The 19326-nt window shown below is 40.1% G+C and overlaps 1 protein-coding gene and 2 long non-coding RNA genes across 3 annotated transcripts in view; 2 read left to right on the top strand and 1 right to left on the bottom strand.

The window, feature by feature from the left end:
• Nucleotides 1-19326, top strand: part of LOC307021477 — a 654272-nt gene that overhangs the window by 426032 nt on the left and 208914 nt on the right. The gene's annotated exons all lie outside the window — the stretch shown is intronic.
• LOC307021478 overlaps nucleotides 1-19326 on the bottom strand; it is a 421766-nt gene that overhangs the window by 341558 nt on the left and 60882 nt on the right. The gene's annotated exons all lie outside the window — the stretch shown is intronic.
• Nucleotides 2516-5456, top strand: LOC307023388 (piggyBac transposable element-derived protein 3-like). Its single transcript, XM_079656614.1, has 2 exons — nucleotides 2516-4288; nucleotides 4442-5456. Exons 1-2 carry the CDS (start codon nucleotides 3235-3237, stop codon nucleotides 5170-5172), a joined length of 1785 nt encoding a protein of 594 aa, XP_079512740.1. The 5' UTR covers nucleotides 2516-3234; the 3' UTR covers nucleotides 5173-5456.

The raw sequence follows: 19326 nt of genomic DNA, 5'->3' as shown, positions 1-19326 counted from the left end.
ACTGCAATGATTACGCAGTCCATGAGAAAAGAGGGGGCCAGAGGGGGGAGCATATGATTAGATCTACATGACTCATATGACTCAAAGGACTCGTATGATCCGGATCTCTTCAATGACCGATTGTATTGAAGCACTACTCGTTTTGGTTTTGCTCTTTGGAAACGAAATGGAAGAAATGGGAGGACTTTACTACCAACTTTACAGTCGTTACATGCTACATTTGAAAGTTCTTTACAATCATCATCATCAACTTCAACGACGACTCCGTAGGAGAAAGAAGGTAAATATACGTCCTATTCGATGGCGTTAGAGCTAGCTGTTGTTAGCCTCTGCATGCGCCAAGCTCAAAACACCCAGCTTTGCAGCATTAATTACTATGGTATAACATTAAAACTGATGCACCTGCCCCCGCCTCCGACGTAAGCGTGACGTATGCGGTGCTTGCTTTCTAGACAACTTTTTGGTGCTTGAAACGAACCGGATTCCGGAGCTTAGAGACCGGTGCTTTTCCGAACCGAACCTGGAACTGCGTTGGTGTGAAAAGGGGCATAAATGGACAACTCACCCCCCATGGCGCATGATTGGTCGGTAGCGAACAGTGTTTTTCTCTTCAAGCGATCAGAGAACCATGGAAAATAAACCATGAAGCAGAGGGGAGGACACAACTTGGAGCAGAGCGGCGCTTGGAGCGGCGTTCCCAACTTAGACGGGGAACGCCGGCCATGAGAGGAAGACTTTGTTCAACGCCTCATAACAAGATGAGTAAAGGAAAGTGACCAAGCAAACACAGCTGTTTATCTTAGATAATATGCTTTGTCTTTTTCGTGAATGCTTTTACCTTGTAAAAGTAAAAATTAGTATTCTAGTCATTTTAAATAGTCTTTTATTTTACGATTATGGTACTGTAACAGTGATCGAATACTCCTCTCTGGTCGTGCATTTACTAAACCGTCTGTGTTTGGGAAGTTCATGGCTAAGGTTGGCTTTTGATGAAGTCTTGGAAGACAATTACTAAGCAGCAGAGGTGAAGGACTCGAGTCGCATATTTTTGGACTTTAGACTTGCTTGACTAACATTGATAAAAGACTTGACTTGACTTTGACTTGGTATTCATGTCTTGAGACTTGACTTGAGAAAGATGACTCGAAAGGACTTGTTTGTATTGTACGGAGCCCCTAGAGCAGTGGTTCTCAACCTTTTTACACCAAGTACCACCTGAGAAAATAGTTGTCTCTCCAAGTACCACCATATGACCAATGCAACCTGATCTCACCAGAATGCGTGACCCCACCACGACTCCTTAACACCGCATTGCGTGGTGGAGTCACGAACTTTGCTACATTTACGTGTCTGCATCACGCAAACAACAACAATGTAAAGTGAATGAGGCTCCTTTGTCGTGGTGCACACACGCTTTTCTACAACGTCCTGCAGTGAGTATTTTATTATATAAAACCTATTTAAAATCTACTTTATAGCTTGTAGTAACTCACGGGAGGCTTCTTTTATTTTATTTGCATTCATAATCATTTGTATGTTTCGTCCGAATGTATTATGGCAACCCTGTCTCCTAAAAATTACGTTCCCACAGAACTAAACTGCATTCTCAATGACGTTTAGTTAGAAACTTATTTTCTCCCACGTTACGTTTGTTATGAACGTATCTCAAATAAGTTTATTTTCTACATATCTTCTAGAAACATATTCTCTCCCACGTTACGTTTCTTATGAACGTATCTTAAAGACGTTTATTTTCTACATATCTTTGCCATTTATTGTCTTGCTTATGATAATGATAATAGTCATTTATAAATATTATTTTCGAGCACACATTTGAAATCAGTAGGCGAGGCTGTGATTTCGCCAGCTGTTACTCTCATTAGCGAGGAAGAAAATAATAGTTTTAACATGCCAAAAAACTGCTGTGTCGTTTATTGCACCTCAAAAATTAAAAAAAATCCAGAGTTACGTGTTTCTGTACTTCCTCTAAGAAGAAAGGACAGTAACAGAAGATCTCTATGATGCTAGATGTGGTGTTGTTAATGCGATATGATATCCGAAAAAAAATCAGTTAAGGATGGCCGAAGACACTACACTACCCATAATCCCCAGCTATCGTTTGGGATTACAGTCCCGTTGACAAACCCTGTGATTAATCTTCAAGCTCTGGGATTGGATGTTGGAGTGGCAGTGCGCCAAGGTTACGCCGAGCGTCAAGCTCTTTGAAATGGAACGAAACCACGGCAGACTATTCAAAACTGGACTTGAACGCCCTCCCAGAACTACACATGCTGGCTATTGTGTTTCGCAACATGTTCTCTATGGCACGTCTCTACTGGGAATTGTAGTCTTAAAAGACGTTTTTGTTTTTCCCAAAATTAGAAGTTGACAGTATTAAACTGTATACAGCCCTGGAGGTTTAGGCGATAGGAAACACATTGGTGTGTACAAATGTAAAACATGTAATTACTAAATGGGTGAAAATCGCTTGTATCCATAATGGGCAGCATAAGAACCTGAGGTGACGCGCATGTCACACACAATTTTAGGGTGTAGCAGGGGTGTCACTTCAAGTATACCCTTAATTTCAACTCATATAGTCCTGAAGCGACACCCAAGTCACATTTCTGAAAGGTCATGTGACCATTGGGATGACCTCATGTTCAATTAGCAGCCACCTTTCCTGACTGTTTTCTCCACAAGGTAACTTCAGTCTGCCAGCTAATTTGCCCCTCTGCCCATCCTGAGGATAAAAGGTAAGATCCATCAAATCCTATGGTTGAAATATTGGATAACATGTTGTTTGTCGAATATAAATCATTGTTTAGACTTTTTATTTTTTATTCTGTGGTAAAAGAGCAAGTAAATATGTGTGTGACATAGACGTCACTGCAGGCATTTAGACTAAACTGGTAAAAAAAATAAGTGTTGTGACCTATATGTCACAATTAGAAAACTTGTCATTATCTGATCAGTTTACTTAATTCAATTATACTCAGTAATATATTGTTATTATATTATATATATATAGCTAGCTATAACTAGTAATAACTAGTTACTTATACTACTATCTAGCTAGCTACCTACAACATGGCAGGTTTAGGACTAACGTCATGTGGCACTTTACCTCACAGCTGGAAATGATAATTACCGTGCTGTAGGGTAAAGTGCTACCAACGTTACATGATGACATCAGCTGAAAGTCATGATTATTTTCCATATTTTCTTCTCTAGATGAACAGGAAAAATAGGTGGGATGGAGACAAGGACATCCAGAAGATCCTGGAAATAATCCTGGATGGAAACGAAAGTGAGGTGGAGGGATTAGGTGGTGAGGATGAAGATGAGGATGAATTTGATGATCCTGTCTTAGATCCTGATTATCAGGAGGAGCCATATGAGTCGGAAAGCGACATAGGGGAAGAGGAACCACCTCAACCAGAGGGAGAAGAACCTCCTAATGAAGAACCTCCGACTGCAGCATCCCACCGTTCTACTGGCCAAGAAAGATTCTCATGGCGAAAAAAAGCTTTTGAAACACCAGACCACACCTTCAAAGGAGAGAGGGTCCAACCTCCAGATGAGCTCCCCACTCCCCTGCAGTACTTCAGGAGGTTCATTACAGATGAGATGCTTGTGGCAATGATGGAGCAAACCAACCTCTACAGCGTTCAAACCTCTGCCACCCACAAGAACGTGCAGACCACAGTAAAGGAGCTGGAAATCCTAATCGGCATGTACCTGCGCATGGGACTTTGCCAGCTTCCAGGAAACCGTGTCTACTGGGAAAACGACACAAGGATTGGCATGGTCGCTGACAACATGTCACGCGACCGTTTCCAGACCCTCCTCACATCTCTCCACTTCACCGACAACGAGGCTCCATCCAACAGGCAAAAAGGGGATAAGTGCTGGAAGATCCGTCCATGGCTTGACATGTTCCGCAAACAATGTCTCCAGATCACCCCGATGGAGCACAACTCCATCGATGAACAGATGGTCTCGTTCAGAGGAACGCGCTGCCCCATCAGGCAATATGTGAAGGGCAAACCCCACCCCTGGGGATTCAAGATCTGGGCCCGTTGCTCATCCGACGGAATCCTATGTGATTTCCAGGTCTATGAAGGTGGCACTGGGAAAAGAACCACACTTGGAATGGGAGGAGATGTGGTCGTCAAGTTGTGTGAAACTCTTCCATCAGGCCAGAACTACAAAGTGTTCGCCGACAACCTCTTCTCTTCAGCCGCACTGGTGCGAGAGCTTCGTCAGCGGCAGATCTTCTACACAGGTAACACACACACACACACACGCACACACACACAAACACACACACACACACACACACACACACACACACACAGGTAATAACAACATACCTATGGTCTCATTCTCCTTTGTTTCTAGTTTTGACTCATCTTGTCTTATTCTTTATGTATTACAGGAACAGTCCGCAGCAATCGCCTGGCTGGATGTCAGCTTGAGGATGACAAGAGTCTTGCCAAGAGAGGCAGAGGATCTTTCGATTGCCCGGTGGAGAAAGAGGGGTCCATGGCCATAGTAAAGTGGCATGACAACAGACCTGTCACCTTGATCTCCTCTCAAACAGCAGTGGAACCACAAGACAAAGCTAGGCGCTGGAGCAAACCCCAGAAGGCATTCCTTGACGTCATCCGGCCTAATGTCGTCAAAGAGTACAACACCTTCATGGGGGGGGTGGATCTCATGGATAGATGCCTTCTCCGGTACAAATACCACATGAGATCACGGAGATGGTACATCTACCTCTTCTGGCACACCATCATGGTAGCCCTGGTCAACGCGTGGCTGATCTACAAGAACGACTGCAAGCTGATCGGTGAGAGAGCACTGAATCTAAGAAGATTCCAGGCAGAGGTGGCAACTTGCCTCATCCTCATCCAGGCAAGAAGGGGGCGCCCATCACTTGACATGAACACTCCATCTCCTTCAGCACCTCCCACGAGAAAGAGAGTCCGTGTTGGAGTTCCTGATGATGTCCGTAAGGACCACTTTGGACACTGGCCCGTGAAATCTACCGAGCGTGGCCGCTGCACAGTCTGCAAAACAAATGCAACCACCACCCTGTGTGAGAAATGCGACGTGCATCTCTGCTTCACAGAAGAGAGAAACTGCTTCAAAGGCTACCATTTCTAAACAGCCAGCAGTAGGCTTGGAAAGGATAGTGTAGGATGACTGGGAGGAGAAGAGGAACGGGAAGTTGTTGAGATTTAGGTGTTGTGGAATTAAAAATATTCCTGGTGATTATTGACACTCTGTTTCACGTGTTCCAAATGGTTCCAAATCTACCAGGCAACATGTTTTCTATTGTTCAGATTGTACTTTTCCTGCTGTTGATCTGAAATAATTTCTAGCCGGACATTGTTTTTTTTATTATTCAAGTGGCATTGGATGTTGATAAAAATAAAAAGTCAGCTACATTCTCAGTCTGATTAATTTTAGACAAATGAAGATTGACATTGACCTAACAGACAAAGATCCACCTCTCACCTGGTCCATTTTGAAATGTCAGACACCTGGTGTGAAAAATGAATGAATGGCACTTGTTCTACACTAGTAATACATGGCATATTACATATAATAGATATAATACATATTGTATTGTCTCTTGAGGACAGTGTGGGACATGGACATGGTCTTTGAATAGAGTGCAATTGCGTTATCAACACAGGTGAGTCAGGTGAGCATTAATGATCAGTCCCTTGCTGCAGATGTGATGCTCTGGCGACAACACTTGACCTTTATTTGATGATAACTCCTTCTGGGAAGGTCTTATGGACCTTGGGGAATGGACTTGATATAATTGTTCCTTGGGAAATGTAGATGTTAAAAAACATATGGCATGCCTAGGTGTAGAGATGTTTGGTGGGGGCACTTTTGGGGCCAATAATGGCATGCGGGCCCTTTTGGGGGCAATCGGAAATGCAAATACTCCTTTCTCTCTCTGTGCTCTTTCTGAGATGGTTTGACCATGACTAAGTCATCTGAAATGGATTCCATTCCTTCTCAGCTTTCCAACCATACATAATATGCCTATGGTAACATCTTTGGAAGCTTCAGAGTTAATGGAATGTGCTCAGGAATGTCAGAAATGTCAGAAAACACTGTACATTTAATAATTTAATTTAACAATCAAATAAGACTGCAGTGACACTGATGTCACTTTTCAGATCTCTGTCATCTGGTGGTGGAATTTAGATTTTTTTTTAGACATGTGTTCTATGTGCTCTATTCAACCTGTGTTATGCTCCCACTAATTTTTATTGAGCCAGAAATTGGTCCAGGTTCTTATGGGTTAATATATACCCACATGACAGCTCATTGTTACTTTGTAATTCTACTCCACTACAATTCAGAGGTTAACCTGGTATTTTTACTCCACTACATTTATTTTAGTTACTTTGCAGATTCTGATAAATGATGTGAAATATAAACAACCCTTAAAGCAGACTTTAGTTACACCTGAGTAAAATTCAGGAAAGGTGATTGTCAAGTGCCAACAATCAGGAGAGATATTTGATAGTTGGTTCTTGAGAAGACTAAACATTTATCTGCAGATCTCTATAAAGTATATTAATAACTCGTTATTCTCTACTAATAGTTAATTAAAAACTGTATATAATTGCTATTTTGCACATCCTTCCTAAGGTTTATTGACATATCATATACACAACTACAGTGTAGTTATGCAACAGTGCTTTACAAGACATCAATATGTGTGTACCGCCACCATTAAACTGTCAAATTCTGCACATTTCTTATACTATCTACATACATAAGAGTATCATTAATGTGTATAATATCAGTTAAAATAAGTGCTTCAACATAGTTAACATTGCAGGAAAGCAATATATTAGACGTTAAGTACTTTGTCAGGCTTAATATATCTATCTGTAGATAGATACCGCCAAAGCGTTTTTCTTATTTGAAAGAAGAAGAGAGACCTTAACCTAAAGTATTCTTACATTTGTTAATAAAGGTTAATTTGTTTGTCTGTTTTGCCCCATCCTCATATTAATATCTTTGTACATCCAGCGCTAAGCTTTATTATTGTAGAGATCACTTACAGTATCTTCTTGATTTTTTATATTCCATATTTACTTTACATTTACATTAAATTTAGCTGACGCTTTTATCCAAAGCGACTTACAATTACCAATTACAGGGACATTCTCCCTGGAGAAACTAAGGACTAGGTGCCTTACTCAAGGGCACACTAGTGTTGTTCCTGGCGGGGTTTGAACTCACGACCTTCCGATCTTAAGCCCACCTCACTATCCATTAGACCACCACTACACTATTTCTATCATTAACCTTCTACTTTCGCCCTATGAAAGTATGTACTCTTAATATTAAGATGTGTAGTTTACGAGTTTTATTCATGTTTTTACATAATTTTACAGGATATTGCTATACTATTTTTCATGTTTGACTTCTACACATTAATATCTGATTTGTAAAACATCACAGATAGAAAGGTATATCCGTCATTTAATGGTAAGCTATTGAAATTGTGATTCCATAGATGTGTCTCCCATCACCCAAATCCCCTGACTATTCTCTCAACTCAGTATTTACATTCTTATATTAAAAAAAATCAGCAATATCTTTAAAAACTACAAGTCCTTTTCTATCAGCTGTGCATCGTTATGGTGTAAATATAACCTATCTCCCAATTGGATCAAATATAAAAGTCAGCCGAATTACTATTGATAGTGCGAGGAGACATATTTTGTGAAAAGTAATGCAAGATGTTGTTTAATTGTTGATATATTTATGATCCACGTCACCTATTCAGTTTTGGCGGCAGTTCTCCTTTTTGTCCAGAAGTCTTCTAATCAGGGCTCTATAAATAAAGAACTACGGCAGATGTGTAATATTTAAAGAGCAACTTGCAGGTTAGACACACCAGTGAATAAATGTGTAGGAAAACGATGTATACACTAGATTTTCCTAAAAATATATACAGAAATATACACCACAGTGACATCTGACGTCGTTTTTGTAAGACATGTTTACTTCCGCATACAAAAAGCCTCCCCACATGACCTCCCGCGTGTTACGTAACATGGGGGAGAGCGGCCGGTCTAACGTAGTAATAAACATGGATCATAATGCTAGTTTTGACACTGAAGCAGTGGCGGTTCTACAGGGTGGCACGGGGTGGCAGCTGCCACCTCAGAAAAATGCCTTGCCACCCCAGCTGCCACCCCAGTTGGCAGCTTTGTTTTGAAAAAAAAGTTGTGGCTCATCGGACATTTATGAGAGAAAAGCTCTAATGTCCGAGTGCAAGTGAATGCAGCACAAGACGTTAGCCTTGTAACCCCTCCCCCGGCCCTGGCGCGAGCCTGGAAATATGATTGGCGGCGATTTCATTTGAACGGGGGGCGAGCGCAAAACGAGAAGCATTTCGGATCCAAGTAGACGGAAGGAATGAGGTATTTGCGGGTCTACAGTGACAGAGAAGAGCATTTCAGGTTTGGCTGCAAGGCAAGTTTATTTATATAGCACTTTTCTGTACGCGACAATTCAAAGTGCTTTACAAAACAAATTAAAAGACTTGTTAGGAATACATACAGTAAAAACACATATATAATGGCATTTTACAACAGACATTACAAAGCAAAGATAATAAAATAATACAAATAAACACCACAGGTATACAATACATGTTTAAAAGGCATACTGTAGTGCGAATATGAGCAGCTCAATTAAAAGCAGCCAAAGAGATATGTTTTAGTCTCCATTTAAAAATAGTAAGCGTTTCTGCGGATGTGCATGATTTGGGTAGTTTGTTCCAGATTGTCGGGGCATAATAGCTAAATGTTGCCTCTCCATGTTTTGTTTTTACTCTCGAAAGCGATAGCAGACCCGTCCCAGAAGACCTGAGGCACCTTGATGGCTCGTAATTATGCAGGAGTTCAACAATATACTTTGGTCCTAAACCATGTAATGATTTAAAAACTAGCAATATTATTTTAAAATCAATTATTTGGCCGACTGGAAGCCAGTGTAAAGATTTCAGAACCGGACTGATGTGATCCACTCTTTTAGTGTTATTGAGGACACGTGCAGCAGCGTTCTGAATCAGCTGCAGCTTTCTGATGGATTTTGTTGTCAGCCCTGTGAATAGAGAGCCGCAGTGACGCGTCGTAAAACCCGGAAGTAAGTTAGCATTTTTAGCACTTCCGGTTCCTTCCTCAAAAAGCAATGCATTTTTTCCATAGGGTTTTGGAAAATAGCTCGAAATAAGGTCTGTGGTTGACACATATTTAAGAGGTAATTGACGTTTTGTTCTACGACATTAAATACATCAGCAGTGACCCCACTGGGGATTTTTGAAGAGTTTACGTGTCTGAAAAACGATGGTTGTTACCGAGTGGCTGAATAGGACTACAGAAATCGTCGAGGCCGTTTTACGTCATTACGCCGAACACGTAAACACTCCCGCTAAGTTTGTTTTCCCCTGTGTTCTGCTTGAAAGCAAGTACATGCATATCTTTAGTATCTGTATATATACATCTGACCATTAGAATCTGTATTTTTGAAATTGTCTTTTTTAACACCGTAGTTTTAAAAATTATAGAACAATTAATTACCAGCATTTTCCAATTTTACTCGGCCGTTCGTTTCGTTAGCTAACGTTAGCTAAAGCTAGCGCTACTAGTTAGCTACGCAATGGTTTATTGCTTTGCTCCGGGTTGCAGCCACAGGTCTTCGCATGGAACGTGCTCGTTCTATCGTTTCCCGGCCAATGTTTCCCAAAGGAGAGTCTGGATTCGTGCTATGAGGTAAGCTGATGTTACATTTGTGTCCATGTCACGGTGAAATGTAAATGATGGGTAGTGACTGTATCGCCGTTTTAGAGATGGCGCTGCTGAAAAGACCGCAACATAAGTAAAGATAATGAATACATCCTATTAAAACCTGTGTGGCTTATATGATAAGTCTAATTAGTACAAGCAGCATAACGTTTCACCATGTAACTAAAGATTGTACTCAGGGAAATCAGTTTGACATATTGAACTAATAACAAATCACCTCTGGCTGGCAGAGAACTCTGCTCCATAGCTTCTCTTGGACGTAAAATCACATGTACATTTTACATTTATATTCAATTTAATATCCCATCCCTCACATACTTTTGTATATATAATAACTTATATTTTCTTTTTCTTTTTATGCTGCTGCAACACAAACATTTCACAAATTGGGATCAATAAAGTAATATATTATCTTAATTAAGAAATATAACTATTATAATTAGTGTAGCAGCTGACACATATTTTCAGTATGGATTAATCTCCCATTTATTTCTTTAGTTCAATTTTGATCTATAAAAATGTCAAAATAGTGAAAATGTTCACGAGACTTCAAAGTGCAAGGTTATATATGTAGGTGTTTTGCTTTAGCCTATGTACTGTATGTCTTAATGCTCTTATATGTGACGGTGTGACTTCCATGAAACTAATATTTTATATCTTCCCAACAGACGAGCTGACAGGAAGCTCAATGCCTGTTCCCGCATCTGCAGCTGTCATTTTCTTTTACAAAAGAGAAAAAGGCCTGTTTCATTTGAAGCACAGAATGTAGAAGAGCATTCCTACTGTCTGAGAGGGATAATTGATGGAATGGAGGAAGAAGCTGCGTGTCTAATGACTGAGGAGGAAGCAGGTCCATCAACACAGGCGGCTGCTAATGAAGATCCTCAACCACTATCTGAGAATGCCGAGGAGCAAGCAACCACGGTAGAAGAAAAACTTCAATCTCAGCAAAGACACATAATGCAGCTAGAGATCCAGCTAGAGGAGTCCAAGGCAAAGCAGAGTTACTGCCGTGACAAGTATTCTGCCTCTCAGCTGAGTGAAAAGGTTCTTCGGGTGGAGACAGGATTGCCAGATAGAGACACATTCAGTGCTGTGTGTGAGTATGTTGCTCGTTTTGAGGGTTCCATTACATACCCAGAAGGTTGGTTCCCCAAAGCACTGAGTCTTGAAGACCAAGTTTTCATGACCCTCATGAAACTGCGTCATAATTACACACACCTTCATCTGGCTGCACTCTTTCACTGTGGTGAAAGCACTGTCAGAAATGTGATTGCAACATTTATAGAGGTTCTCCACAAATTACTTTTTAAGGAAATAATGAGTACTGTTCCCAGCCGGGAGAAAAATAAAACCAGCTTGCCTTCTTCATTTCGGCACATCCAAAACTGCAGAATGATAGTGGATTGTACGGACATCAAAATTGCTATCCCCAAGCAAATAGATGTCCAGAAAGAGACCTACTCTGCTTACCGTGGCATGCACTCCTTCAAACTACTGCTAGGGGTAGCACCAAATGCTGTGATCACATACTGCAGCAAACTATACCCAGGATCAACAAGTGACAAAGAGATAGTACGGGATTCTGGTGTTCTTCAGCATTTCAAACCTGGAGATCTGATATTGGCTGACAAGGGATTCTTAATCCAGAACATTCTTCCTGAAGGAGTCACTGTCAACATTCCCCCATTCCTCTGTCATGGCCAACTGACACACAGCGAAGCACAGGCTACAAAGCTTATCGCACAAAATAGGATTCACGTCGAGAGAGCAAATGCTCGTTTGAAAGAATTTAGGATCCTAAAGTTCATTCCATCTCACCTGAGGCCCTTCGCAGATAAACTGGTGCAGGTATGTTGCGCACTAGTGAACTTCCAACGTCCTCTCATAAAAGAGGTGGGAGAAAAATAGTGTCTTTTCACATGTAAACACATATGTTTCATACACATCTTTTCAAATCTGTAAGCCCCCCTCCCCCCCTCTCAATCAACTTCCTCTTGACTGACTTTTCTGTTTATTTTATTTTACTATATTTATTTGTTTGCCTGTCCTTGTTTGTCTGCCCTCCCTCATACTGTAAAGTGTCTTTGAGTTGTAGAAAAGCGCTATATAAATAAAATGTATTATTATTATACTTTGTTTTACATTTTGAGTTCATCATTACACTCAAACTGTCTTTTCATTGGGTGCATTTTATTTCTTTTATTTCGATTCTGCTTTTTAATCAATCCAGAAACATGTTTCATACTTTGTTTTACATTTTGAGTTCATCATTAAACTCAAACAATGTCTTTAAACTGGGTGCATTGTATTTCTTTTATTTAGGTTCTGTTTAATACACATATTAATTTGACTCAGATGTGCTGATAATATCTGCAAATATAAATCTTTAAACTGTCTTTTTACCTTGAAAAGTCTGGCCTCTCGGGGTAGGCTCATGTTTGTTTTTCTGTCTTTCTCTATCAAAAACGTTACTCCAAAGAATGGTTTGTGATTTGGGATTCAGAGGCAGGCTTGAATCAAGAAACCACAATAGTTTTCTGCATGGACTGCCTTTTTTTATAAAGAAATATTATTTTGTAAATATGTTATTGTCTGTAGTCAGAAACCTAACACTCTAACAACCACAACATTGCAAAGGTGAGTAAATTACATTTAAAAACTATTCACAATTTCTTAAAATTACTATATTTGAAAATGATAGATTTATGATCTTTTTCATCGAACATATGAACGACTCAAACAAGGATCGCAGCAGCTACAAGAAAGATCTTCAAAGGGGAACCATAACATCCTGAAGCTGTGTTTTCTCTAAAAGATTTTTTTTAATTTTAACAGCAGTGCTCTCTGAACTCAGAACAAGTAAATTAATATGCCTTTTTGTTTTTCTGTCTTTTTCAGAAAATAACCACAACAGTGACAAAGGTGATTATTCCGGCAGTGCCAGCTTTGGAAGCATGTGGGCCTTGAAAAAGTCCTCAAGAGCCAACAGGTTAGGCTGCCAATTGTCATCTCGGGCTATCGGAATGATGAGACTGTCTTTCGTAGTCCAGACCACAAAGTAGCAAGTCTCTCTTGCAGTGAGGTGAAGCTGACCTTGCACTTGGTGCCAGTAAGGATGTTCCTCATGCAGGCTGAATGTTTCTCCTTCCTTACTGACACAGAAGCCCTTGATTGGCTCTCTTGTCAGCGGGTTGAATGAGTTATTGGTTGGAGGAAATAGCTCCTCCACTGAATGTGTACGTTTAGCTGCCTTTGGTTTCTTCCACTGACAGGGGGTGTCAGTGCAGCTGAAATTGTGGATGGCAAAGATGGATAATGCAGCCGCATGACTGCATTTCCATTCTCCACGTGGGCATTCACATTTTGTGGAGAGAATTCCCTCTTCTCCTGTAGATACCTGTGGTGGTGGGATTGTTTTATTATTTAAAATATATTTACATTTGTAATGCCTTCCCAATGATCCCTTTAATTGTTTATAGCCTACTGTATGTTTATTTCATGGATATTTCTGTGTTTTCTGGTGTGTAATATTTGTAATAAAGATTTCATGTGACACATAAAATGGATTTGTTGATGGGAATTAATGTGAATAAATTAACTCTAGCTTAATGGTACTCTCGCTATCACTACTCACCGACACTCTATAAACGTTGTCCCTCATGCTAGCTCTGACAACACCGGTAAGCACACCTTCATCTAGGCTGCACTGTTGTACGTGTCCTGACTTGTAGTGGTTCTCTCCTCTATCTACACTCTTCTTGTCATCTTTGTAAAATGATATCAGACTGGTAATTGACACAGCCATGACTTCTAGTGAAATTCAGTGTGGCTCAAATGAAAAGCTTTGTTAAAATATGCAAGTGCGCGAAAGTCAGTTGAAACGATCTTAAGTTGGCGTGACGTTGAAGTCGTGCGACCCTGCTGCTGTACTGGCTTGTAGTTCGTTTATAGCATAACGTTAGCATTTTGCTTCTGCCGACTAGATTTATTATTCAAAAATTATAAAAGTAGGGTTGACATGTGGATATTATCCGGCTGAACAAAACGTGATCCATCTCTTAAATATGTGTCAACCACAGACCTTATTTCGAGCTATTTTCCAAAATCCTATGGAGAAATTGCATTGCGTTTTAGACGAAGGAACCGGAAGGAGTTTACTTCCGGGTTTAAGGATGCGTCACTGCGGCTCTCTATACACCAGTGGTTCCCAACCGGTGTGCCGCGGCACACTGGGGTGCTGCGAGCACTGTCCAAGTGTGCCGCAAAAAAATGTATTTTTATGTTCCACATTTTTTTCTCAGTTAATAAACTTCACTTCATATACACTTTATTTTATTACATGTACAATGGAGTTCATAAGCTAATAAAACATATATTGCTCCGATTTAGAAATATTAAACAGTTTAAATTCTCAGTATTTACGTCAGTCGTCATTGTTTACGGTGTGCAGAGCAGCTTTTTATCCTGGCGCCAAATAATTTCAAGATGGATCGTTACGTAGTGACAATAAATAAAGAAGCACCCCAGCCCTCAACAACACAGGCAGGGATGACAGAACATGATGGAACAGCAGTGCAAAATAACTCTAAAATAACATTAATATCAGCCACAAGTTTAAACAGCAGAGCTCAGGATGAACTCGCAGAGCTATCTATGGACCGCTCCCTGAAACTGAAGCACGGGGAACTACGTCTGGATATATTTTTGGCTGCTTGTGGGACACGAGTATCCATCCCTCTCAGAGAGTGCCATCAAGGTGCTTTTACAGTTTCCAACCTCCTACTTGTGCGAGCTGGCGTTTTCCTCACTCGCATTATGTCAAAAACAAGACCCGGACCCGGCTGTCAGTGGAGCAGGACCTCCGCGTTGCGCTGTCCACTATCCCCCCACGCATCAAGAGACTCTGCTCACAAAAGCAGGCACAAGTGTTGCACCGTGTAACGGTCTGAGAAATGTTTATGTTTGGATGTTAATTTGTGTGCCTTTCTTATAAATGTATGATTTATGATTTTGTCAATCAGTATTATCTGGATAGCGAAATGCAGAATGTTTCATATTTGGGATGTGGTTGATGAGTCACATGACCACAGTCAGGCCAGAGGGCATTGTTTCATCCCTCCAATTCTATTAAGTTATTATTTAATCTAAGTGATCATAGGCCTGCCTCTTTTGAAATCCAAATGTAAAATAATAACTGTATTGATATGTATTTGTGTTTTTACACAGGTAGGCCTACTATTTTCAGCCAAAACAAAAGAGCCTACTTAGTAGGCCTGTTTATAATATTGAATTCATCATAGAAATGGTGTTGACATTTTTAGTCTGGTTCTTGTTATTATGTGTGAATACATTATTTGTTATATAAAATGTTCTATTCAATTAAATACACATTTGAAAACCAATTTATGGTGTATTTATGGTTTTTAAATTTAAGCTCTGAAGTGGTTTTTAAATCTACAAAAAGTTGGGGTGCCTTGGGGTCGAGAAATATTTTCAGGGGTGCCTTGGTAAAAAAAAGGTTGGGAACCACTGGAATACACTATTGCAGCAGTCAAGTCTACTGAAAATAAAAGCATGGACAAGCTTTTCTAAGTCCTGTTGTGACATTAGTTTTGTAATCCTCGATAGGTTCTTCAGGCTGTACTCAGCATTGAATCAAAATGCACCATAGCTTTAAATCTTAATAAGTTTCTGAGGCGTTTTGCTGAACAAGATGGTAATCGCCACATTCAGCTGTTATAGGCATGCCAACTTGATGCTCTGCTCACGGATGACTCGATGAGAATAATAAACTTTTAAGATGATGACCTTACGTGTGTAAATATATATTTTTTCTTTGTGGGGGTCTGCCCCCAAAAAACAGTTTTAAGTCCTGAGAAAGTCAAATAAGACGTAAAAATTCACTGCCCAGCCAAAAAAAGTAACCACTTTGACTTAACTAGGCCAGTAGGTAAGGGCTTTCCACTGGATAATAACTGCAGCGATGTGTATGTATTAGCTGAATACACGTTTTGTAACCCTAACTGATGCAGTTAGTCACTTCTTTAATGTATTTTTCTTTCTGATGTAAAGTCAAGGTTGTAACTGTTTGTAAAGTCGTGGGGCGCTGAACTGTTCCTTTGAATCTTTTGATATATGATGTCTTTCAAATTTGAAGGAGGGTGAGCAAGCATCTTGAGGAACATTCATCATTAACTCCTCCAAAAAATATAGTTTATTCAATAATAACACTGAATATGTGAATCATAAAAGGGATTGACAGCTGATAGGTATAATATGATTGTTAATATGATCATATTCATACAGACACACATCGATGAGACAGTTAATTAATGTACTTATTGCAGCAGTCTGCATAGATTTGGTACCCCTGCTGGTCTAAGAGTGAGGCAAACTCATTCAGTTAAAATTCATTAAATTACGTGTGCCACCTTATATATTTATATTTAAGGCTTTACTGATGTGCCACAAAAATGTCACCAAATGTTATTGAGTTAAAATATTAATATTGTGGCTTTCCAAGTCAACATTGATTGATATGACTGCGTTTAAATCAGAATATACTTCTGCCAGGGATGCCACCCCTCAAAATCTCCTGCCACCCTCTTGCCACCCCATGAACATTTTTCTAGATCCGCCCCTGCACTGAAGAGGTTGAAAATATATATTCAAATGCATATGATTATAATTATGAGCCTGCTAGGCGTCCAAGAGACCAGGAGCAGCCAAGGATTAGAAGAAATAACGGCCATCGGCGAGAAACGGAGCTTTGGTATGTGGAGAACCAGTGGAGAACAGGGCAGCTCTCTTGGTGAGTGACCGGCGTTAGCAACAGACAGCTGTTAGCTAACGTCGGTCACATCACAACATTGTAAAGATAGCAATCATATATCAGGCGATAACTAAAGTAGTATTGATAATATAGTAACGTTACTGACAGGACTGTTGATACTGATCCATAACAGAAACTAATGCGCAAGTATCAGCCGTATCTCGTGTTACTGTAAACTGTGTTCGTTATTCTCCCGTCCAGGAGAGAAGCTTTAAAAGGAGACTAAATGGAGTCTCTGTGAAAGTTCAATTGGGTACTTTAATTAAAAAAGGCACGGGTTTGTCACAAGCAAGATATTGTTCAGTCAGACAAACAGCTGTGATCCGCTCCTCGTTAGGGAAGAGAAGAGAGCGAGCCCCTGGTTTCCAGCTGCTAGATCTCCTCTGCTGGCTGGTGGCGCTTGTCTTTTAAAACTCATACTCTGGTGCCGTGCGCTCCCTCTGAAGCTGCAAGTAAGATTTAAAACATCTGCAGGGTGGGTCGAGCGACCCCTTCTCCCTGAACGATATTTGTTGTAAAATATGCACCATCACAATGAGTGATCCAAGGCCCCGCATGTATTACTCCCAATTATATTAGTTTTTTAAAATTAAAATGTGCACTCTCTCTTTGCCCAGTGTCTTTTTAAAACTCTACATCTTGGACGACAAACAAATGTTATTTCCCCCTTAATCTTCCCTCCTGAGGTAATAACCATGCTACAATGGAGAAATCAATACTCTAGATTGGAATACTATCTTTGGCTTGGTATTAGCTCTACCTTTAACATTTTCTATACAAATAAAGATTTGTCTGCTTTTATAGAGTGGTTACTAAAACCATCCCTTTAAACTGTAGGTCTATACTGTAACAAATTAAATCTTCCCCAAATTCACACATGAATAAAGAACTCTTAAAGAATAATTTGTTCATATGATGAAAAGATTGAATAATATGTTCTACCCTCAGTGTGTTTTTAGGGTTATTTAATAGTTTCCTCTTTTTTTCTTTATAAATTCACCAATTGATTAATTCATGGCTAATAAATCTTTTTCTTTACGTATTTCTCGTTGGTGAATAAGTGTGTTTATGTGTAAACTCACTCACTCCCGTTTTCCTTCTCTCCCCTTCTGGTTGTCAAGCCACGACCCCCTCACGTTCTGCCGGACCATGCCAACTCCTCCGTCCTGTCCTCTCCTCAGTCCACCTTCTCCCCAGTCCATCCGCTCTTGGATCCTTCCGCTGTAACTCTTTTGAGTGGCCCAACTGCTTTGCTTTTCATCTCCTCCTTTACAGTCTCTACTTTGTTGCATGGAGGGCATATTTTGCTCTCATGTCCCACACTCTGCTCTTGTGTCCAAATCTTGTGGCTCAGCTTGGAACTTCATGTCCTGTGGGGGACCGATGAGAGTGTGCCTTTTATGTCACCTGTAGTTCTGGATGCCTCAGGTGGAGATGGTTCTGGATAAAGTCTTGTCATTATTGGTTCAGCTCTGGTTCTCTGTCTGTTCGATGGAGAAGGAGGAGTCTTCCGTGGTGAGGTCTTTTGTCTGCTTGGAAGTTGGGGTCGTAGCGTTCTGACAGGCGGAGAGATAGAGAGAGAGATCTCGGGACGCATTATCTATAGTTAATTCTAACACACTGAGGTAAAATAAATCCAATCTTTCCCACTCTATTTTCCTAACCATACTATCTTTCTTTGATGTTAAATGTCATCTAAGCCCAGTTAATGTCTTCAATAATTGTACCATATCCCTAAACATTGTTTTCACCCAATGTAACATGTTTACTCCAATTAACTCTTTCAGGAAACCACTTTCTTCCATAAATTCAAATATCTACATGTTTCAAGCACCACATATTTCATACACTATAAAAGAACGTCTCCATATTTTCTCCATCACTTTAAATCTCACTGTTACTTAGAACATAAGTAACTTTTGTGACTGGACATATCTGCAATGTCGCCACTATCTGCTGGGAAATGTTGTTCATAGAGTTTGGACGTACAAAGCTGTACTTGTGGGTTAGTAGCCTGTTTCAACTGTAATCATTTTCAATAATTCTACTCAGGTCACCGGTCAGTTGTTCATAAACTTAACAGGGGGTGTTTCTGCTACAGACTAAAACATGGATCCAGTGTATTTAGAGATTCCCCTAATCTGTTAACTAATGGTTCCATGTTTTACTTGATATTGTACTCCCCATCCAACCAACAAGGTGCCAAGTGTAATGAGCACAATCAACAATGCTATTCTGACTCTTATCCCTAGGGGACCCCACAATTGGTTTGGCTTTGTTCTCGTCATCATCTCTATTTTATCCCTGGTTGTGTCCGTTACAGAATTTAAATAATGAGTAGAAAAATAACATGCAAAAAATTTGACTCTTTTTCAGATGTAAAACAAAAAATAGGTTTTCACATTAATGTACAATCTATACAAATCTATAGACAATTTGTCTTTTGAGCTGTTTCTATCTTTATCTTATTTCTATTTATTGTTTTGTTCCAGCTCTGCCAAATCAGTCCTTACTCCCAATAATGTTCTGGAAGTTGCCAGTGAAGGGTGACAATGTGTGAGGTGGTGTCAATTTGCTCCTTTTTCTTTACCTTTAAACCGGAGCGTGTGTGAAGTTTGTTACAACTTTTCA

The sequence above is a fragment of the Notothenia rossii genome (genome assembly GCF_949606895.1).
Source record: "Notothenia rossii genome assembly, chromosome: 10".
Taxonomy (NCBI): domain Eukaryota; kingdom Metazoa; phylum Chordata; class Actinopteri; order Perciformes; family Nototheniidae; genus Notothenia; species Notothenia rossii.
The sequence above is the reverse complement of the archived record's forward strand: the minus strand, read 5'-3'. Positions and strand labels throughout refer to the sequence as shown.

Coding starts and splice junctions, on each gene's coding strand:
- LOC307023388 (XM_079656614.1), top strand. CDS start 3,235: ATGAACAGGAAAAATAGGTGGGATGGAGACAAGGACATCCAGAAGATC. Junction 4,289..4,441: donor GCGGCAGATCTTCTACACAG/GTAACACACACA, acceptor TATGTATTACAG/GAACAGTCCGCAGCAATCGC.